This window comes from Cinclus cinclus, chromosome 5 (genome assembly GCF_963662255.1).
Source record: "Cinclus cinclus chromosome 5, bCinCin1.1, whole genome shotgun sequence".
Classification (NCBI taxonomy): Eukaryota; Metazoa; Chordata; class Aves; order Passeriformes; family Cinclidae; genus Cinclus; species Cinclus cinclus.
Genome location: NC_085050.1, coordinates 1,564,506 through 1,587,245, shown reverse-complemented (window position 1 = coordinate 1,587,245; position 22,740 = coordinate 1,564,506). Strand labels below are relative to the sequence as shown.

General features: G+C 49.4%; 1 protein-coding gene across 4 annotated transcripts in view; it reads left to right on the top strand.

Annotated features, from left to right (window-relative positions):
• Positions 1 to 21,712, top strand: part of DYSF (dysferlin) — a 71,706-nt gene extending 49,994 nt beyond the window's left edge. For all 4 annotated transcript variants that reach the window (XM_062493248.1, XM_062493246.1, XM_062493247.1 and 1 more), the window contains 12 exons: positions 1,121 to 1,212; positions 2,976 to 3,146; positions 3,944 to 4,086; positions 6,747 to 6,886; positions 7,696 to 7,784; positions 8,002 to 8,097; positions 10,416 to 10,557; positions 17,954 to 18,053; positions 18,304 to 18,482; positions 19,336 to 19,445; positions 20,185 to 20,332; positions 21,674 to 21,712. In XM_062493248.1, the coding sequence (XP_062349232.1) occupies positions 1,121 to 1,212; positions 2,976 to 3,146; positions 3,944 to 4,086; positions 6,747 to 6,886; positions 7,696 to 7,784; positions 8,002 to 8,097; positions 10,416 to 10,557; positions 17,954 to 18,053; positions 18,304 to 18,482; positions 19,336 to 19,445; positions 20,185 to 20,332; positions 21,674 to 21,712 (1,449 nt within the window). The remainder of the gene's footprint in view (positions 1 to 1,120; positions 1,213 to 2,975; positions 3,147 to 3,943; positions 4,087 to 6,746; positions 6,887 to 7,695; positions 7,785 to 8,001; positions 8,098 to 10,415; positions 10,558 to 17,953; positions 18,054 to 18,303; positions 18,483 to 19,335; positions 19,446 to 20,184; positions 20,333 to 21,673) is intronic.
• Positions 21,713 to 22,740: the final 1,028 nt, after the last annotated feature.

Here is a 22,740-nt window from a genome sequence, read left to right as displayed (position 1 = left end):
AAATTGGTCAAAATTGGGTTAAATTTGGGTGAAAATTGGGTCAAATTTTACAAATTTACCCTAAAAAAATATATATTTCTTCCTGTTTTCTGCCTCCCTTGGAATATCTGGGAATTCTAGGAGCCAACTCTTTCTTTATCCACTGGGATTTGTCAGGATTGGTTCCATGAGTTTTGGGTTTGGTTTTATTTTGTGGGTTATTTTTTGTGTTTTGGTGCTGAAGAAAATGAAATCCCATTTTCCCCAAAAGTCTTTCTTCCAAATGTTTGCTGGTCTGGAAGGGAAGTTCTGGGAAAATGGGATCTGTGTCATTCCAAAACTCAGGGAAAGGAAAAATCCTTTCAAAGTCTCTCTGTTCCTCTGGAAAAGGGGAAAATTTAAGGAACACTGTGAGGAATATATGAGGAAATAAATAGGAAAACAGTGATTGCACATGGAAAATTAATGGAAAAATAATGAATAGATATAAAAACATATGGAAAATATATGGAATATGGGAAACATATATGGAATACATGGAAAAATAGATCAAGAAATTCCAACCACTTTTAAATTTTCCCCATTTTTTTAAAAATGGGTTTGGAGTGGAAGTGTTTAGTTCCTTAGAAATCTCTCACGAGTAATTCCTGAGGATTAAAAAGAAGGAAAAAAAAAAAAAGGGAGTTTTCCATTTAAAACCCCAAACCAACCCAAATCTCCCTGGGATGGGAATTTTCCAGAGGCTCATCCCAGCCCAAGGAATACCTTTGTCCTCATTCCATTCCCTGAGTGCTGTTTCCCATCCATTCCTTAAAAAACAAATCGGCAGGAAAAGGAAAAACTGGGAGAAGTGATGAGAAAACTTGGCCTGGGTGTTTTTTTCCAGGGGATTCTTGGATGTGACAGGGATGGTGGATCCCTGTAGATCCAGGTAAAATCTTTTAGGTGGAATTGGATTTTTTCCTTGAATTTGTTTTCTTCTCCTGGCAAAAAATACAACCTGAATTGAATTCCCTGCTTTCCAAGTGGATGCTGAATTCCCAGAATAATTTGATTTGGGAGACGGATGGGATTTGAAACAACCTATGGAAAAGGGTGGGGCTGGAATCCCACTTTTTGGATTTTTGTGTTTCTTCTCCAGTGTGATCCCTATGTGAAGATTTCCGTGGGAAAGAAATCCATAAATGACCAGGAAAATTACCTTCCCTGCACTCTGGAGCCCGTCTTTGGGAAGTGAGTGTGGATTGCATTCGGGATCTGTGGAATTTTTTGGATATCCTGTTGAGGGAATTGTTCTGGGCCAAGCAGAACTTCTCATTCCAGTACCCAATTCCAGGCTGGAGCAACCTGGGACAGTGGGAAGCATCCCTGCTCAAGGCAGGGATTGGGAATGGGATAGATTTTAAGGATTGTCCCATCCCTATCTATTCCATGATGCCCTTGGCTCTCCTTCATCAATTCCTGGGGTTTCTGAGCTGTGGATTGCAGAGCCGGAATTCCATAGTGGAGGAATCTGGATCATCCCATTGATGGGAAAGAGTTTGGGGATTTTCTCCTCATCCCGGAGCTTTGATCCAATGTCTGAAGGAAAAACCTGAGGAATGGAGAGGAATGGGACACCTTTAAATGTTCTGGAATAGGATTATCTGTGGATAATTGAGTTGTCTCCTGCAGAAATGGGATAAAATTCCAAGGATGATGTTTTTTTCTGGGAAGAGGTGTTTGGCAAGGCTGGAAAAGGAGCAGGGAAACTGAGGAAAGCTCGATTCCATGAGGCTTTGTTCTTCCAGAAAAATCAGAGAATCATGGAATAGCGTGGGTTGGACAAGACCTGCAAGGATCATGGATCCAACTCCTTCCCAGGATGATCCCAATAATCCCACCCTGCTCCTGGGAGCGTTGTCCAAATGCTCCTGGAGCTCTGGCAGCCTTGGGAATGTGGCCATTCCCTGGGGAGCTGTTCCTGTGCCCCAGCACCCTCTGGATGAGGAATCTTTTCCCAAAATCCAACTTAAACCTCCCCTGGAACAGCTCCAGTAATTCCCTGGATCCTGTCCCAGACATCAGAGCTGCCCCTTGGGAGGAGCTACAGGCTGCCAAAATCTGGGACTGGGGGCACAAACAGGGATCAAATCCCACTTCCCATAAAATCCATCAGCCAGTCCAGGCCACCAATTCCAGGACACCTTCCCAACAAAGCAAAATGGAGAGGAAGATGAATTTAAATAGGATATTGGGAAGGAATTCCTGGCTGGGAGGTTGGGGAGGGGCTGGGCTGGAATTCCCAGATTTGCTGTGGCTGCCCCTGGATCCCTGGCAGTGTCCAAAGCCAGGTTGGATCCACCTGGGACTGTGGGAGGTTACCCTGAATATGGATGGGGTGACATTGATTGGGATTTAAGGTCACTTCCAACTCAAACCATTCCAGGATTCTGAAGCCAGGTTGGCAGAGCTGGAAATATTCCCCTGGAGAAGGGAAAAGTCCAGGGAATCCTCAGAATTCCTAAAGGGACCCCAGGAGAGCAGGAGGGGGGCTGGGGACAAGGCATGGAGGGACAGGACACAGGGAATGGCTTCCACTGGGAAAGGGGACATTGGGCTGGGATCTTGGGAAGGAATTCCTGCCTGGGAGGGTGGGGAGGGGCTGGGCTGTTATTCCCAGATTTGCTGTGGCTGTCCCTGGATCCCTGGCAGTGTCCAAGGCCAGGTTGGACATTGGAATTTGGATCTACCTGGGATCAGGGAAGGTGTGGAATGAGAAGGTCATTAAGGTGTCTCCCGATCCAAACCATTCCATGATTCCATGGTATTCCTCGATAAACAAAGCCAGCACAACATCCCCCTGGCCCTGCTGGACCAAGGTGACAGGGAAGCTCCGTGTCTCTGATCCATCCCATCACCGGTGGGTTGGAATGGGGTGCAGATCCATCCCCACGGAATTCCAGCCTCACCGTCCCCTTTTCCCAAGCGTTCGTTTCCCTTGTTCCCGTTCCCAGGATGTTTGAGCTGAGCTGCACCCTGCCTCTGGAGAAGGACCTCAAGGTCACCCTCTACGACTACGACCTCCTGTCCAAGGATGAGAAGATCGGCGAGACTGTCATTGACCTGGAGAATCGCTTCCTGTCCAAATACGGCGCTCGCTGCGGCCTCCCCCAGACCTACTGCGTGTGGGTACCTCTGTGGGCTTGGAATGTCCGGGAATTCCGGGACTGGGATGCTGAGGTGGCCATGGGATCACAGCAGGGTTGTTCTTGGGCATCTGGCTGAAGCTGTGCTTCCCAGAGGCCTGGTTCTTCTCCAGGCAGATCCTGTTCCATCGCTGGGGTCTCCTGGTGGCCTCGTGCTGAGGATGCCCCTGGAGATCCCCTGGATCCTAGAAATGGGAGACTGGGGTGGGATCTTGGGAAGGAGTTCCTGGATGGGAGGGTGGGGAGGGGCTGGAATGGATCCATCCATCCCTCCATCTATCCATGACTGGATTATCCTGGAAAACATTATTCTCACCTCAAAAATGCCAGAGTTTGGAAAGTTTTTGAAGTTTGGGAATGGGGGATGAGGTCAGGGATGAGGGGAGAGTTAGGAATGTTCCCCTGGAGAAGGGAAGGCTCCAGGGAGAGCTCAGAGCCCCTTGCAGGGCCTGAAGGGGCTCCAGGAGAGCTGGAGAGGGACTGGGGACAAGGGATGGAGGGACAGGACACAGGGAATGGCTTCCACTGGGAAAGGGGACATTGGACTGGTCTTGGGAAGGAATTCCTGCCTGGGAGGGTGGGGAGGGGCTGGGCAGGAATTCCCAGATTTTCTGTGGCTGTCCCTGGATCCCTGGCAGTGCCCAAGGCCAGGTTGGACGTTGGGGTTTGGATCCTCCTGGGATGGTGGGACGTGTCCCTGCTCATGGCACTGGATGAACTTTTACCTCTTTCCAACCCAACCCATTCCATGATTCCATGATTCTGTTTGGTTTCAGCTCCGGCCCCAACCAGTGGCGTGACCAACTCCGCCCTTCCCAGCTGCTCCACCTCTTCTCCCTGCAGCACAACTACAAAGCTCCCACCTACAAATCTGACCGGATCATCTTCCGGGATCAGGAATACATCCTCTCCGAGCTGGGTGAGATGTCAGGGATCCTTTGGGATAGCAGAATTTCCTTGCTCCAGATAAAGGGATGTCATGGGGATATCCCTAGGATTGAGTGATGGCATTGTCCCAATCCTCCTCTCAGTCCACATTGTCTCTGAACCATTTTCAAATTTGACTGTGCCCCAAATCCTGGGATTGAATCCAGATATTAATCCAGTAACGCTGACCTTGAGTTTGTGGGAAGCTCCAACCTCATGTTCCAAGTGCATGGAGACATCATGAGGAGGGACATCATGGAGGTCAGGAGTGGGTGATGGTCTTGTCCCCATCCTCCTCTTCGATGTCCGTGCTCTGCTCTTTTCCCAAACTTGTTTGTGCCCCATATCCTGGGATTGAATCCAGACCTTCAATCCAGGAATGTTGACCTTGGGTTTGACTAAACCCAACACCCCTGGACTGGGAGTGAGAAACTCCTACCTGATATTCCAAGTGCTGCCAGAGCCAGAAGAGCAGCTCTTCTGTTGGAATTTCATTTTGGGAATGGTCACTAGAGGGAGACAATATCCCACACATAGACCTGGATATTATTTTGGAATCTGGGGGAATCGGGGCACAAACCAAAGTTCTACAAAGAGGAGAAAAGTCCCGGACTCTTGGGAAGGACTTTTGTGTTTTCCTGTGACACCTCCCTCTGACCCAACATTCCTGGGGCAGGAGGGTTTGGGGTTTTTTTTGGGAAAACTCTGCTTTAAGGCACAAAAAGAGGGTTTTGGTCCTAGGAGGAGTGAAATCCCACTGGGCCTGATCCAGGAACTGCAGTTTGGAATCATGGAATGGTTTAGGTTGGGATCATAAAGATGATCCCATTCCCCCCTCACCACCATGGGCAGGGACACCTCCCACTATCCCAGGTGGATCCAGTGGATACTTCCAGGCATGCAGGCACAGCCACAGCATGTTTGAGAATTCTCCTCCAAGGCTTTCCCACCCTCAGAGCCAAGAATTTCCCAATATCCCACCGAAATTCTGATTGGATTTTTTAAGGCCTCCACCCTAAGGATGTCACCAGAGACACAAAACAAGGCACAACCCAGGGCTGATCCCTCTCGGCACTCTTGGGAAACAAAGCGCAGATTCCTTCAGGAATTCAGGTTTTCCCCTGAGGAGATGGGAAGCAAGGAATCCTTATGGAAAATTTTTCCAGGGAGAGCTGGGGAAGTGTTAAAACGTGTCCCTCCCCTCCGTGCTGTCACCTTCTCCGGCTTTCACGGCAGCGAGTTCAAACAGCAGAACAAAGCCCGAGGCTTGGCCTGGAGCAGATCTGGAATCCAGCTGCGAGCTCCGGAGCCGGACTGGGAATAAACTGGAGCTGTTAAACACGAGAGCTGGGATTTTACAAGCCCCTCCCCCAAAACCATTATTCCATAACTCCCAGATTTTGTTGTTCTCCGAGAGGGGCTCGTTCTTTTCCTGGCGCGTAAAGCTGCACGTGTGCGCACACGCCGGAATTCCAGGTTTTGGGAAATCTTTGGGAATTAGCCCAACTGACTGGAGTTAAGCAAATAAGGAGATGGCATATCTCATTAGGATTTGGCAGAGTTGGAATGGTATTTATGGAATAATATTTATTTATAGAATAATGTTTATGGAATAATATTGATGAAGCATGTTTTGTTTCAATTGTCCTGGAAGGTGCACGACTGGAGTGGGGTGAAATCCACCAACCCCAGCCTGGAATTTTGGGATTGTTTGGGTTGGACTCAGAGAATCAGGGAATCTTTTAAGTTGGAAAATGCCTTGAAGATCCTGGAATCCCAGAATTCAGGTTGGAAAAGACCTCCAAGACTGAGTCCAACCTTGTCCAAGTGTCATGTCCGGTTGCTCCATGGAAACCTCCAGGGGTGGGGACTTCACAACTTCCCTGATATCCAAGGATAGGGCATCGTGTCCAGGAATAGGATGGGGAGGCAGGAGTTGGCCATTGGCTGTACTGGGGTGGATGGATGGAGGGATGGATGGGCAGATGGATCCTGGCTGGGAAGAGAAGGCAGGAATGTCCATTTCTGAGGAATCTTGGCCCATTTGTGGCAGGATCAGGAGCTGGTGTGGAGCAGTTGAGGAGGAGGAGGAGACATCCTCTTCCATGGATGGAGGACCACAAATATCCTGATGGGACTGGAGCAGGGACTTGGAATGGAGTAGGAACTTGGAACAGCCCCCAGGCTATGCTGGTGGTGACTTCATGTCCTTCCTCCTCCTCCCATTCCTGTCTTTCACCCCAAATCCCACAGAGAAGAAATGGGATCCCACTGGGAACTCATTTCTGTCTACCCAGCTGAAGATCCTGGATGGACTTAAACTCTGGGATAAGCTCTTGGGAGTGGGAACAGAGGGTTGATGGGAATCCAGATTTCCGGGACTTTAGAAGAGCTGGATCCAGGAGCCAGATCAATCATTGGATTCTCCTTTCCATGGGATCCAACTGGATCCTTGCCACCTTTCCCTGGCTGTGATTTGTGGGGTGGTTGCACGAGGGTCTCCATGAGTTTTCCTGCTGGGAATGGTATCCCTGTCCCCTGGATGGTTTGTGATGATGGACTCGGGAATGGAGGTTGTGCTGTTCCAGCTCTTCCTGGCCAAAATCCATCCCTGTGGGATTCACTGATTTTTTATTTTTTTCCCTTTGGCAGAGGATGGAAAACCCCCAAATCCGCACCTGGGGCCGGTGGAGGAGCGACTCGCCCTGGCCGCCCTCCGGAAGCAGGGATTGGTTCCGGAGCACGTGGAGACCCGGCGTCTTTACAGCCCCCTCCAGCCAGACATCGAGCAGGTGGGTCCTGGAATATGGCCAGGATGAGCCCAGGCATCTCCTGATCCAGCTGTATCCGGGGGAGGAATACTCCTGGGAATGTCAGCCCTGGGATACGGGATGTTCCCAGGAAAGGGAAGTGGTCATTCCCTTCAGCATCTGCTCCTGTTTTTAAATTTGATTTAGTTTAATTTAATTTTACATTTTTGTCTTAAAGTCCTACTTAGAATTCTTCTCCCAGAATCCTGGGATCACTGAGGTTGGAAAATCTCTCCAGGATCATCCAGTCCAGGCTGTGCCTGATCCCCACCTTGGCACTGAGTGCCACATCCAGGAATTCCTTGGACACCTCCAGGGATGGGGATTCCAAACCTCCCTGGGCACTTCCAAGGCCTGACCACCCCTTTCCATGAGGAAATTCCTGCTGGTGTCCAACCTGAGCCTCCCGTTGCCCAGCCTGAGGCCATTCCCTCTTCTCCTGTTATTCCCTGGGATCAGATCCCAACTCGCACCTGGTTCCAACCTTTCAGGAAGTTGTGAAGAGCCAGAAGGTCCCTCCTGATCCCTGTTTTTTTCCAGACTGAGCTCCTCTCCCAGCTCCCTCAGCTTTTTCTGGTGCTCCAGTCCCTTTCCCACCTCTCTCAGCTCAGGATTTACATCCATCAACACATTCCCAACTATCCCTAAAATAATTTTAAAATAATCTTTAAGGCCACTTTTCCTTTGAGGAATCGTCCCCTCCCACCCAAAGATCCCAGGTCTCCCTGGAGAGGTTCAGGTGTTTCAGTTTGGCATCTCCCAATGTTTCAGGGCTCTGTTTCTCCATGCAGGGAAAACTCCAGATGTGGGTGGATCTGTTTCCCAAATCCCTTGGACATCCTGGCCCCCCTTTCAACATCACTCCACGCAAAGCCAAGAGGTAACTTCCCATTTCTTCCATGTCTTTTCCTTGGGAAAGGAGTTGGGAATGCTTGGAAGCCTCAGGTGGGGATGGATTCACCCACTAGGATGAGGGACAGGTGTGGGATCATCTCCAGGCAAATGGTTCCTGCAAGGAAATCCCTCCGTGGGACAACTGATCTTCCAGGGTGATTAGTTTTCCACCTTCCCGTGGTTTTATTCCCGGAATTTTCCAGGTTCTACCTGCGCTGCATCATCTGGAACACCAAGGATGTGATCCTGGACGACCTCAGCATCACTGGGGAGAAGATGAGCGACATCTATGTCAAAGGGTGAGTGTCCCGCTCCGGAGTCTCTCGGATTCCAGAGGCTGGAGGTGCAGGAGCAGCAGGGAAGGAATTCAGGTGGTCCTTGAATTGGTATTGCTGGGATAGACCTGGATCCTGCTGGGATGGAGGAACCATCCTGGCTCTCCGTTATGGACCCGTGAATTTCCAACTGTGGATTCACGTCTCTGACCATGGATCCACACCTCTCCTGTCATGGATCCACCCCTTTCCAAATATGGATCTACATCTCTCCAGCCATGGATCCACACCTCTCCATCCTTTCCAGCCATGGATCCTCACCTTTTCAAGTATGGATCCCATCTCCAACTGTGGATCTACACATTTTCATCCACAGATCCACACATTTCCATCCATGGATCCACACATTTCCATCCATGGATCCACACATTTCCATCCATGGATCCACACCTCTCCAGTTATGGATCCATTCCTTTCCAACCCTTTCCAGATGTGGATCTCATCTCTGACTATGGATCCACATATTTCCAGCCATGGATCCACCTCTCCAACTATGGGTTCACCCCTCCAATAATGGATCCACACCTTTCCAACTATGGATCCACCCCTCCAGACATGGATCCACACCTTTCCAGACATGGATCCATACCTTTCTGTCTCTGGACCCAGATTTTGGAAGACATATCTCTGCTGAGCTCACAACCATTGTCTTTGGATTCTGGGATTGTCCCATGGCAATGGACTACTTGGATGTTCCCATAGTGGGATAAGGTATGGAAGCATCCTGGCCATGAGGACAGGAACTTGTTGTCTGCTCATTCCCAGCTCCTCTCACAGACTTTTTCCATGCTCATAGATTGGATTACTTGTATGGCTGCTTTCTTTGGAATTCCCTTTATTCCTGGAGACAGCTCCCCCTTCCCTTCCCTTCCCTTCCCTTCCCTTCCCTTCCCTTCCCTTCCCTTCCCTTCCCTTCCCTTCCCTTCCCTTCCCTTCCCTTCCCTTCCCTTCCCTTCCCTTCCCTTCCCTTCCCTTCCCTTCCCTTCCCTTCCCTTCCCTTCCCTTCCCTTCCCTTCCCTTCCCTTCCCTTCCCTTCCCTTCCCTTCCCTTCCCTTCCCTTCCCTTCCCTTCCCTTCCCTTCCCTTCCCTTCCCTTCCCTTCCCTTCCCTTCCCTTCCCTTCCCTTCCCTTCCCTTCCCTTCCCTTCCCTTCCCTTCCCTTCCCTTTTTAGGATTTATCTTGTGCCAAACAGTGCAATCCCAGCCAAGGGAGTTCCTTTTTTGTGCCTTTTTGGGATTTACAGGCAGGAAGAGGCGGGATTTGGGAACAGACTGTAAATCCCTGGTTTACAATCCCTATTTTCCCCCTGTAAATCCAGAATGCTTTCCTGGTATTCCCATCAGGTCTGCTGTTATCAGCTCCAGCTGAGCTGTTCTGTGTCTTTTGGGACTTCTAAAAAGTTGTGCTGCTGGAAAAGAGGGAGCATCCAGGGATTTCTGAGGTCCCTTTGCCAATTTTTAGCATCCAAGTGAATCTTGAAATGAATAAAACCTTGCTCAGTTTCCAGATCTTTCATCCCAAAGGAAATTAATCCTGAAAAATCCTACTGGGAAGGGATGAAATGATCCTTTCTGTGCCTAAGGATCTGCCCTATGGATTGGGAATCCAATGGGGGCTGTTCCTTCCATCCATTGCTGCCTCTGGAACAGGGGCTGGCACCTGCCTATCCTAGATTGGATATTAGGGAAAAATTCTTCATGGAAAACTGTCAAGCAAAGGAATGGGATTCCCAAGAAGTCATGGACAGGCTGGGAGAGATGGGAATGTTCACCTGGAGGGCTGGAAAATTCCAGGGAATCCCCAGAGCCCCTAGAGGGGCTCCAGGAGTGCTGGAGAGGGACTGGGGACAAGGCAGGGAGGGACAGGACACAGGGAATGGCTTCCACTGGGAAAGGGGACATTGGGCTGGGATCTTGGGAAGGAATTCCTGCCTGGGAGGGTGGGGAGTGGCTGTGCTGGAATTCCCAGATTTGCTGGGATCCCTGGCAGTGTCCAAGGCCAGGTTGGACACTGGAGTTCGATCCACCTGCGATAGTGATAGGTGTCCCTGTCCTTCCATCCCAACCCATTCCATGATTCCACGGTTGCTCCCCGCAGCCCTTTCTGATTTCCCAGCTGTGGGACTGCAGCCTTCCCTCTCCCATCTCCAGGTTTTCCCCACCCCCAGCAGCCACCGGGATCAGGAATATTACATTTCCCACTCATGAATGTTGTCACATCGAATGAGATTCCAAATCCTTGCTGTGATCCTGGTTTTCCATGGGCTCTGTTTGTCCCTGGCAGGTGGCTGGTGGGACATGAGGAGAACAAGCAGAAGACGGATGTCCACTACAGATCCATGGGAGGAGAAGGGAATTTCAACTGGAGATTCATCTTTCCCTTTGATTATCTCCCGGCAGAGCAGATGTGCCACGTGGCCAAGAAGGTGAGTGGTTCTGGATGGAATTCCTGCATCCTCGTGGGAATTCTGGAGTGAAACGGGAATTTCAGACCTTCACAAGCAGAGCCATGCAAAGCTCAGACTCCTTGTGGTGTTGACATTGAAATTTTGGGAATTTTGTTCAAAAATCCATTTTTGGCAGCAAAATGGGTTTGGAATTAGAGGTGGTTTTTTTTTTGGAGAGACTGATCCCTCTGGGAAAGATTCATCCAGGCTGGACAAGGAAGAATATTGGAGCGAGTGTCCAAATTCTCTTGGGCAAGAGGGATATTCCAAAGCTGGAGATGACAATTCTATGGGGCTGGTTTTGGTGGGAACTTCTGTTTTCCAGCATGGAATAATGGGTGTCATGCCAGGCAAAAACTTCCTAAAAAGGCTAAAAATGGGGAAAGGAAGGAGCTGCCTCCAAATCCCTGATGGGAGCATGGGTTGGGATGAAGAAAAGCTTTGGATTCAGGGAGAGGATTGGATTGGGAGTTGAAATGGATGGGGATTTTTTTTTATGGGATTTTGGTCCCCTCGTTCCTCCAGCTGCTCCTGTTGTCCTTTGGATCAGTTCATGGATGGAAGGAAACAGGAATGGGGTTGGGATGGGTGCATCGAATAACACAGGGGAAAACTGTACAATGGAAATTATGGAAATGATGGGAATTAGGGAAAACTGGACACCAAACAATAGAGGTGATCAATTAATTTAAATTTCCTTCACCTGGAGATTAAAAGGATTAAGGGGAATAATCCAATGGAAGATTCCATATCCATTGAAGGGGATGGAACTGAATCATCTTTAAAGTCCCTTCCAACCCAAACCATTCCATGATTCTATGATTTTTGGCTCTTTGTGGTCAGTGGACAACAGGGAAAATCCCAGTTTCCTGTGGCACCTCCCTGGAGGCTCAAAGTCCTTCATCCACCTCATCCTGAGCCATCATCCCTTGAGGATGCTCAGATTTGGGACACCAGCAGGAATTTCCTCATGGAAAGGGCAGTCAGGAATTGGAAGTGCCCAGGGAGGTTTGGAGTCCTCATGCCTGGTGGTGTCCAATGAATTCCTGGACATGGGACTCAGTGCCAAGGTGGGGATCAATCCTAGGTTGGACTGGATGATCCTGGAGGATTTTCCAACCTCAGTGATCCATGATCCTATGATTCCCTGCTCCCTAGCTCAGCCTAAGTATTCATGGAATATGAGGTGCCCAAAGATTCCTGCTTGCAATGGAATCATCCCTGAAACCCACTGGGATCCCCAAAAATCCCCTGGGATCCCTCAAAATCCCCCAGGATCCCTCAAACCCACTGTCATCCCCAAAACCCACTGGGATCCCCATCCCATCTTATTTTCCATGGAACAAGCACCTCAGCCAGGAAGATGCCGAGCAAATCCCCCATGCCAGACAATTCCCAGTTTCTGAAGCCCTTCCCAGGCAGTTCCAGTGATCAACAGAATCCCAGCCAGGCCCATTTCACGCTTCATATCCAACAAATCCCAAGTACAGGGTGTACTACATCCAATTATCCCGCTTGGAAAAAGCCAAGACCCCCTCCATAAACCCCTTTTAGGCAAATCCATCCCGCTGTGCCGATCTGGAATCTTTTCCCACCACATGGCTTCCAACGCTGGATCTGAAAATAAACGCCTTGTAAAAGCTCTCTGTAAAGGCTGGAATAATGAAGGAAAAGCCGGGTGGAGCATTCCGGCTCCGGGAATTTTTTGATCTCGCCATGTGCTGTTTGAACTCCGGCTCGGTTCCTGTGGCTGTAAAATTCCCGGCTGGAAAGGCAGGGGCGGGAAGGTGGAATTTCAATCAAAAGTTGGGAGTGACTGTGGGGAATTGGGAGCTGCTCAAAACCACCTGTGCCCAACTGGGCTGGGAGGGAAAGAGTTTTCCAGTGGTTCTCCTTTGTTTGCTCCATGCTAGGGCACCCTGGAGCATCACAAGGTGGATTAGGGTGGATTAGGAATCATGGAATTATGGAATGGTTTGGGTGGGAAGGGGACTGAAAACTTGTCCAGTTCTATCCAGGGGCAAATTCCACTGTTCCAGGTGGATCCAACCTGGCTTTGGACACTGCCAGGGATCCAGGGGCAGCCACAGCAAATCTGGGAATTGCAGCCCAGGCAGGAATTCCTTCCCAAGATCCCAGCCCAATGTCCCCTTTCCCAGTGGAAGCCATTCCCTGTGTCCTGTCCCTCCATCCCTTGTCCCCAGTCCCTCTCCAGCTCTCCTGGAGCCCCTTCAGGCCCTGGAAAAGGCTCTGAGGATTCCCTGGATTTTTCCCTTCCAATTCCAGCAATCCCAGCTCTCCCAGCATTTCCTACACCAGAGCTGCTCCATCCCTCTGATCATCCTGGTGCCTCCTCTGGATCCCTCCAAGAGCTCCAGGTCCTTCCTGTGCTGGGAATTCCAGAGCTGGAATTCCTGCAGGTGGGAGCTCCATGGGTCATCCCAACCCAGGTTGCAAATACTTTCCCCAAAACCAAAGATGCCCCTGGATATGATCCATATTATTTCATTCTGATGGGAATGCCTTAGCATGCTTGGGAGCCTGGAAATACAGGGAAAAACAGGAAAAACCCAGGGAAAACCCGGTGCCTCTCTTATTCCTGCTTTTCTTTTTCCAACCACTTCAGGATGGTTTTCCATAGCTTTACAGGCTGGATTAATGTTATAAAGATCTTTCTTCTCCTGAGAGAGGAATTTCCCCCAGTCTGAGTTTCTAAAATATTTCCATGGAAGACAAATATCCCCATCTTTGGGACAACTCTCCTGAAAACATGGAAATGCTTTTTAAATGCCTTTCTCAGCATTCCTTTGGAATTTCCATCCTTTTTCCTGCTTTGTTTTTTTGGTGCCATCTTTCTCTTCCAGCCCTGGAAAATTCAAACCATGTTGGCTGCATGGGAAGAGCACATTCCAAGATTTTTGAGTCCTGCAGGAAAACAGTTTCTGGGATGGCAAATGAGAAAACTATGGAATGATTTAGGATGGAAAAGCCCTTTATGATCACCAGCTCTGCCAAGGCCAGCACTGACCACATCCCTGAGTGCCACCTCCAGAGGCATTTTTGATAATTCCAGGGATGGACATTCCATCGTTTCCCTGGGCAGCCTCTGCATGGCTGGAAAACCCTTTGCATGAAGGAATTTTCCCTAAATTCCAGCCTAAACTGGGAGTTTATATTTTGGATTCCTGGCCGAAGCCTGTTATCGGATGGGTCGTGGGACAACCAGGACAATCCGAGGTCACTTGGATGTGGATCCCATTTTCCCAGGCACCCACTCAGGGAGGAGCTCGGCTCCCACATCCTGCAGGCGCCACGGGGTGAAAAATGTATGGAATTGGTTTTGTAATGTTCAGCTTCCCGTGCAAATTCCAGGAGCATCTGGATGCCAAATCCAGACCTGGGAAGTTCTTCAGGGCAGGAAAGGGTTTGCAGGGAATGTTGGAGCAAACGGCATCTCCATGAATGTGCCATGTCCAGTTCTGGGATTCTTATGGAAATGGAGAGGCTGGAGTGTGCACAGGAAAGGGAACAGAGCTGGGAAGGGGCTGGAGAATTCCTGAGGGAGCTGGGAAAGGGAGAAAAGGAGGATCAGGAGGGACCTTCTGGCTCTTCACAACTTCCTGGAATGTTTGAACCAGGTGTGAGTTGGGATCTGATCCCAGGGAATAACAGGAAAAGAGGAAATGGCCTCAGGCTGGGCCAGGGGAAGCTCAGGTTGGACACCAGCAGGAATTTCCTCATGGAAAGGGGTGGTCAGGCCTTGGAAGTGCTCAGGGAGGTTTGGAATCCCCATCCCTGGAGGTGTCCAAGGAATTCCTGGACAGGGCACTAAGTGCCAAGGTGGGGATCAGGCACCGATTGGACTGGATGATCCTGGAGGATTTTGCAGCCTCAGAGATCCTGTGATACCCAAGGGGAGTATCCTGCATGTCCAGGCCCCCAAAATTCCTTCAGGATGCACATGAAATGGGACGTTTTGGGAGAAAACTTCCTCTCTTTCCCAAAAATCAGGTTTCCTCCTTTGTATTCTGGAGTACATTCACAATCCAGGAAAAATGCAGCCCTGTCAACACCTTCCTGGGAATTAGAGCTGATTTCTTTCCCTGCCTTTCCTGCTACTTTATCCACAAAAATCCATAAAATATCCCTGAGCCTCCCCTCGCTTGGAAAACAAACCCTCAAACAATAATTCCAGTCTTTTTTCCCTCTGGCTTGGACAAGGCCGGGATATAAATTTCATGCTCTGTGTTGTTTTTATAGGGAATGTTCAGAGCTCGATTTAATCATGGAAGTGAATTTCACGCTGCCTTGAAAGGGACCCATAAACTTCGCTCGGTATCGAATTCCCCCTTCCCAATTCCCTGTTCCCTTTCCTGCCTTTCCAGCGGAGATCTGGGTGTCCCCAGCTTGACAGGGCTCGGGGCAGGGAGGTTTTGTCTCGGCCAAAATGATATTTTATGGTGTTTTTCCATAAAAAAGCCCAGGGAATTTGGAGAGATGGAGCACTGAATTCCTACCTGGGAAGGGTCAAGCCCCACCTGAGTTATCCCTGGCATGCCAGGATGTTATTCTGAGGGATTGAGATGCAGAAGGTGAAGAACCAAGGTTTTCTTCCCTTTTTCCCTTAGACATTGCAGTGGGGAGGAGGGAAGTTGAAATCCCAAAGTCTGCTGGGTTTGCCAACAGTTCCATGGAATCATGGAATGGTTTGGAATGGGAAGGCCCTTAAAGCCCATCCCAGGACACCTTCCACTGTCCCAGGTGGATCCAAGTCTATCCATCCCTGGAGACTTCCAGGGATCCTCAGGAAGCCACAGCTTCTCTGGGAATTCCATCCCAGCCCCTCCCCACCCTCACAGCCTGGAATTCCTTCCGAAGATCCCATCCAACCTTTCCTTCAGCTTCATTATCCCAAGGGACCTGAATCCAGTTGGGATAAGTGGGAGATGATCCCAAGTGCAAGGTTTTCTCCAAGTTTGGTTCCGTGTGCATGGGTTGGGGCAATGAGAAATTCCAAGGAATTCTTGGGAAGTTGCATCAACCCAAAAGAGAGCATGGGATGTGCCTGGAGCATGGACACATCCGTGGAATGTGGGAATGATGGGATGAACCTCTGTGCCAGGAATTCACTGGGAAGAAGAAACCCCTGGAGAACATGGACCTTGTGGAAGTTTCCTTTCCAGGGAATATTCCAGCTGGGAAATGAGATGGTCTTGAAGGTCCCTTCCTGCCCAAACCAGTCTGGAATTCCATATATTTCCCCCTTTTCCAAGCCAAGCTTGGGAAACCCAGATGGGCACCTGGATTTCTTCTGGAAGGGACAATCCACAGGAGCTTCCACCACCCGGGAATTTTCCAGCCCCTCCTGAGGATTCATGGATCTGTGGCTCTCGGATCCCCGTGGATCCCTTCTTTCCCCAGTTTCTGGGAAAGGGGAGGATCAACATCAACTCGTCCCCGTTTTTAACACTTTTAATTTAAAACAGCTGGAAAAGCTGGGAAAAAATCCCCCTGGATAAACATCGCCCTGGATAAACATCCATCCCAACCCACTGCAGTCAGCAGAGGGGAGAGAGGGAATTTTCCGTGGACTTCATTTGGGATTTCTGGATTACCCAATATCTCAAATGCATCCATAAAATGCTCCAATGCAAAATTCCTGGCACGTTTTCCCAAAGCTGGGTAGGGAACGGAGCGAAATTGAAACAGAACTATCTAGGGGGATCTCTTAAAATGAATCCAATGGGATTGGAGTGCCCACGGACTCCCAGCTGGAATATTTATGTTCCTATGGAATGTGACACATTCCCCTCCCCCCCCCCCCCCGCCTTTTTAATAATTTAATATTGGATGAAATAATGACTCCGAGTCTTGGAGTGAATTTATGGAGCGATGGATGAATAACGCTGGAGTTTCCTAGTTTTAATTAAATCCCGTCATTTCTGACACTTCCAGGAGGAATTGCCACTGCGACACCCTCGGAGGGGTGTCAGGAATCCTGCTGGGATTTCCCTCCTTTTTGCTGGAGCCAGGAATAACAATCCAAACAATCCCTCAGCTATGGGGTGGGATTTTACCTTCTTCCTTTATCCCAACATTTCTTTTTGGGCATCAGGTGGAATTTTGTCATGGAAAGGGTGGAAGTGCCCAGGGAGGTATGGAGTCCTCATCTCTGGAGTTGTCAAAGGAATTCCTGGATGCTGAGGTGGGGATTGGGCAGAGCTTGGACTCACTCATCCTGGAGGACTTTTCCAACCTCAGGGATTCTGGGATTCTTAGTCCTAACTCACAGACATCCCAACAGTGGTGTTTGATCCCTGTTGGAAAAAATTCCTGGTTTCACACATGGAAATGATGACATGGATGCTGCTTCCCAGGCAGTGGATATTCCTTACACTGGGGTGCAGAACTGATGGATGACTTGGGAATGTTCCCCTGGAGAAGGGAAAGCTCCAGGGAGAGCTCAGAGCCCCTTGCAGGGCCTGAAGGGGCTCCAGGAGAGCTGGAGAGGGACTGGGGACAAGGGATGGAGGGACAGGACACAGGGAATGGCTTCCACTGGGAAAGGGAATATTGGGCTGGGATCTTGGGAAAGAATTGCTGGCTGGGAGGGTGGGGAGGGGCTGGGCTGGAATTCCCAGATTTTCTGTGGCTGTCCCTGGATCCCTGGCAGTGTCCATGGCCAGGTTGGACACTGGGGCTTGCAGTAGCCAGTGTGTGATACCAGCAGATTCCTGGGATACCACGGAATCCTCCTTTCCATATCTACGTTCCATGGATAAATTCAGGAGCCGCAGGTAGTCTGAACTGGCATTTGATGGTCTCTGATTGTCCCACTGCTGGTGACAGACCTGGGAGCAGATCAGAGCCATGGTGGATCTGGAAGGGAGAGGATCTTTGGGAATTCCCTGCTGGAAGTGCTGATTTAAGTGTCAATCCCATATTTTTCCATGAATTAAGAGGAAGGCAAAGTTTGGCAGCGCCAGCACTCAATGCTCGTTGCTCTCTTCACCTTGGAGAGTTGCCTTCATTGGAGTTGTGGGAATTCCTGTTGCTCCTAAGGATCCTGTTTTGGATCCCATGGAGCCTTTTCCTAAATTAAATTAAATTATTTAAATACAATTAATTACATCAATTTAAGTCATTAAATTAAGGCATAAAATGTTGCCAACACCTTCCAGAAGCATTTTGGGTTTTCCACTGATTATCCTTATCCAAGAGTTTTCCAGAGCCTGTGCTCCTGCAGATCCAGAGCAGGACACCCCAGGAATTCCAAGATTTCCAGAGCTAGGCTCTGCTGGATTCTCCTGATGAATCTTTGATTTTTCCCGTGGTTTTTTTTTTTTTTTTTTTTTGCCCCTGGTGGGATTTTTAGGAACACTTCTGGAGCTTGGACAAGACGGAAAACAAGATCCCACCCCAGCTGATCCTTCAGATCTGGGACAACGACAAGTTCTCCTTCGATGACTATTTGGGTAAGTTGGGAATTTTGGGATTCCATACCAAAAAAGGGAAAACATCCCCGGCACAGCTTCTCCGGAGAAGCTGTGGATGTCAAATCCCTGGAAGTGTCCAAGGCCAGGTTGGATGGGGCTTGGATCAAGCTGGGATAGTGGAAGTTGGGAGTTTGGATTGGGATGGTTGGGATGGCTCAAACTCTATGGAATTCCGTGTTTTACGGATTGTCCCACAGAGATGTCTCACCTGGAACCTTCTTCCTTGCAGGATCCCTCCAGATGGATCTCAACAGGATGCCCAAGCCTGCCAAGACAGCGGAAAAATGTTCCTTGGATCTCGTGGATGATTCCCTGTCCTCAGGCCGCTCTGTGTCCCTCTTTGAGCAGAAAACCGTCAAGGGCTGGTGGCCCTGCGTGGCCGAGCAGGACCGGCAGAAGATCCTGGCGGTAAAGTGGCCTATCCATGTTTTCCCTTGGATCCTTCACTCCAATTCCCATCCCTGAAGTGTCCAAGGCCAGGTTGGATGAGGACTGGAGCACCCTGGGATAGCGGAAGTTTCCCTGCCCACAGCATGAGGTGGGACTGGATGGGCTTTAAATTCCTTCCCAATCTAAACTATTCCAGAATTCCCTGAAAGCTTCATTCAATTCAAGCCAGGGCAAGGAATTCCATTTCCAGTGGGAGATTTTGTGGATCTGTGGTTGGCTGGAAGTTTTCCGGCACCGTGCAGAGAAACAATCAGGTTCTGTGGGATTTTCACTGTGGTTTTTTGGAATGTGCTGCCAAATTTGATTCCATATCATGACTCTTCCTAGCAATCTTGTGTCCTAAACTTCAGGAAAAAATTCCAGCTATCCCAGGTGTGTGAGCTCCTGTTCCAGGTTTTAGTGACTCTTCCATGCAGGTGAGGGAATCCAGGCAGGGAATTGGGTCATTCAACCAAAAAATCCTGAGCTGTTTCCGAGGGAATTGGGGAATCAGGAAAGATGGGATGTGGCACTCAGTGATGATCAGCCACATCTTGGGCTTGATCCCAGAGGTTTCTCCAGCCTCAGTGATCCTGGGATTCTGTGGTTGACCAAATTAAGGTGTCATTTGGATCTGGGATTTCCTGGAATATCTCTAGGGACAGATGAGAGGTCCCTGGAATCCTGGGATGCTTGTGGTCATTGTTGGGAGTGGTTTGCTTCTGCTCAAAGTGCATTTTCTCTTCCAAATCTCTGTTTTCCATTCCATGTTCTCCTCACCTTTCCCCCCATTTTTTGAGATAATAAATCAGTTTTTGTTTAACCCATCCAGGGGAAACTGGAGATGACATTGGAAATCGTGGCAGAACAGGAACATGAGGAGCGTCCGGCCGGGATGGGACGGGATGAGCCAAACATGAACCCCAGGCTGGAGGATCCCAAGTAAGAACATCCCAAATGGAAAAGGAACAACCAGGGCATGGAGTTCTTGCAGTCCAAATGGGAATTCTAGGTTTCCAGCTGGAGGGAACTGGGCTGACCTGGCTAGGATCCACTCAGAACTGGTGGAGGAGGGGAGACAGTCCAGGGAAATTGGGATTGTGGTCTGGAACACCAGTACAGTGGGATTGGGAGCCTGGTCTGGACCATGAATCCAATGGGATTTCGGAGGCTGGTCTGGACCACCAAGGTGGATATTGATGGGACATCCCCAGATGGGGATCTGACACATTCCATTGGGATTTGGGAGCTGGTCTCAGCCACTCATCCATTGGGTTTGGTCTGGACCAGCAGTCCAATGGGATTTGAAGGCTGGTTTGGACCACCAAGGAGGACATTCATGGGACATACCCAGAGGGATGAGGAGCCAATTCCAGTGGGATTGGGAGTCTGGTCTGGATCACCAATCCAGTGGATGTCACCAAGGATGACATTGGTGGGATGTATCCAGGAAGATGGAAGAGCTGAGACAGTCCAGGGGGGTTGGGAGGTTGGTCTGGACCATGAATCCAGTGGGATTTGAGAAGTTGGTCTGGACCATGAATCCATTGGGATTGGGAGTCTGCTCTGGACCATGAATCCAGTGGGATTTTGAGGCTGGTCTGGTCCACTGAAGCAGCTGGGATTGGGGATCCAGGAGGATGAAATTCCAAGGTGACCTCTCCCCTTCCTGTGGCTCCAGGCGTCCCGAGACCTCCTTCCTGTGGTTCACGTCCCCATACAAGACCCTGAAGTTCATCCTGTGGCGTCGCTACAAGTGGGTGCTGATCCTGGCCATCCTCCTCTTCATCCTGCTGCTTTTCCTGGGAATCTTCGTCTATGCCTTCCCGGTACGGATTGTCTGAGAGAGGAGGACAGGCATTGACTGAGGTCTGAGGGGTGATGGATTCAGGGGGATGGAAAATTCCATGCTGAGGAACACAATGGGTTAAAAAGTGACTTTTTTTTGGGGGGTGGGTTTTGGATCCTCATGGGGAAAAATGTGGAGGAGCTGGAGCATGGCTACGGATGGGAACAAAGTTGGGAAGGGCACCAGGAAAAGCTGAGGGAGCTGGAAAAGGGGCTTATCCCAGAGAAAGGTGGGATCAGAGGGGACCTTCTGGCTCTCCAGAATTCCCTGAAAGTTTGGAGCCAGGGGGGATTTGGGATCTGCTCCCAGTGAACAACAGGACAAGAGGGAACAGCCTCATGTTTTTCTAAGGGAATTTTAGGTTGGATATCAAGGAAAATCCTTCATGGAAAGGGGTGTTGAGCCCTGGAGCAGTGGTGGAATCTCCATCTGTGGAATTATTCAAAAAAATTCCAAAATATCTGGATGTGGCACTCGAGGATATGGATAATGATGAACAATGGTTGGGGATCTTTTCCAACCACAATTCCATGATATCACAAATGGTGGAGATACCGAAATAACGTGGGAAGGTCATTCCTCAGGTGTCCTCAGCAACACAAAGTGCTGGCAATGGGACAGATCCTGAGGTTTCCTGGGATGCAGAGGGCAAAAAATCTGGGATATCTTAGATGGCAAAATTACATGGAGTTTCTGGCTGGATTTGTCCTTGGAAAAAATGAGGATGGGGCAGGGCTGGAGGAGCCTCCCCCTGCAGGAAAGCTCTGCATTCCAGAAAAATCTTGGCAAGGCTTTGGGAATGCTCCAAGATCCCTTTCCAAAGGGGAAGAACGGGTGATGTCCCAGATTTTGGGGGATCATGGAAAAAGGAGCTGCAGGGATACAAGGCCAAGAGTTGGGTGGTGAATCCATGAGATTTGTGGGAATCCCAGAGGATGGGAAGGAGCAGAGGGATCCAGAGGAGAGAAGGAGGTTCCAGAAAATCAGGGAAAACTGGGAATGCTTCCCACAGGTTGAACACTGGGATGGTGCTGGAGGGAGGGGCCAAATTAATTCCAAGGATTTGAAGAGGTGGGAATTTCTCTTAAAAATTTTTGGGAAGAGCAATCAAAATCTAGTAATGACTCCTGGTGCTTATTAAATTCTTCCAATGATTCCCTTATTTTTCCAATTATTCCCTCATTCTTCCAATGATTCCCTCATTTTTCCAATAATTCCCTTATTTTTTCTGGTAATTCCCTTATTCTTCCAAAGATTCCTTCATTTTTTCCAGCGATTCCCTTATTTTTCCAATGATTCCCATGTTTTTCCATCCTTCCAGAACTATGCTGCTATGAAACTGGTGAAACCTTTCAACTGAAGCTGCTCCCATGCCTGCCTGGGAATTTTGGGAAGGAATTTTGCCTCTGGAAGTGGAGAAGGAACAACCTCATCCAGACCTCCAGCTGCTGCCAGACTCCGCTTCCCATTGGAATTCCACCTGGGAAGCGGCGCTTAACCAAAGCCTTCACCAAAATATTCCTGATTTTCCAGCCTTCTCTGTTTCGTTTGAGTTTTCCTGCTGCTCTGGTTGGTAAATCCCAAATTCCAGTGGAAATCCGAGGAGGGAGAGAGGAAAGGATCTTTCCATCCATGAGTTGGGAATGTGCGGAGGATCCTCAGGGCAGGATCTGGGATCTGCTGGCCTGAGCAAATCCCACGGATTCCGAGTAATTCTTGCTCTCTGATCCAGCCTCAATTTCCCTTTTCCCTGTATTATCCTATTTCTATATTGTAAACCTGTTGGAAAACCGGAATCCCTGGGATGATACATTACATTCCCAAAGCCAAAATCACGGGAATGGGAAAGGCTGTGGTGCAAAACCTGGGATTTGGAGTTGGTGCTTGGCAAAATCCAAGTTTCTTTTGGATTTCAAGGCCTTTGCATTCCATCATAGAATTCTGGAGCTGGTTTTCCTTTGGAGCTGTTCCACAGTCCCACAGGTCTCCCATTCCAACTGGGAGAGGAATCCCAGGAGCAGATGGGCTTTGATTTCCCCCTCTCCTACTGTCTCCTAGCCACTTTTTTGGGAATCCTTGGTTTTTTTGGTGTCAGTATTTGCAGAATCCCAGGATCACAGAGGTTGGAAAAGACCTTTGGGATCATCCAGTCCAACCTGTGCCCGATCCTCACCTTGACACTGAATGCCCCGTCCAGGAATTCCTTGGACACCTCCAGGGATAGGGATTCCAAACCTCCCTGGGCACTTCCAATACCTGACCACCCTTTCTGTGAGGAAATTCCTGCTGGTGTCCAACCTGAGCCTCTCCTGGGACAACCTGAGGCCATTCCCTCTTTTCCTGTTACTCCCTGTGATCAGATCCCAACTCGCACCTAGTTCCAAATTT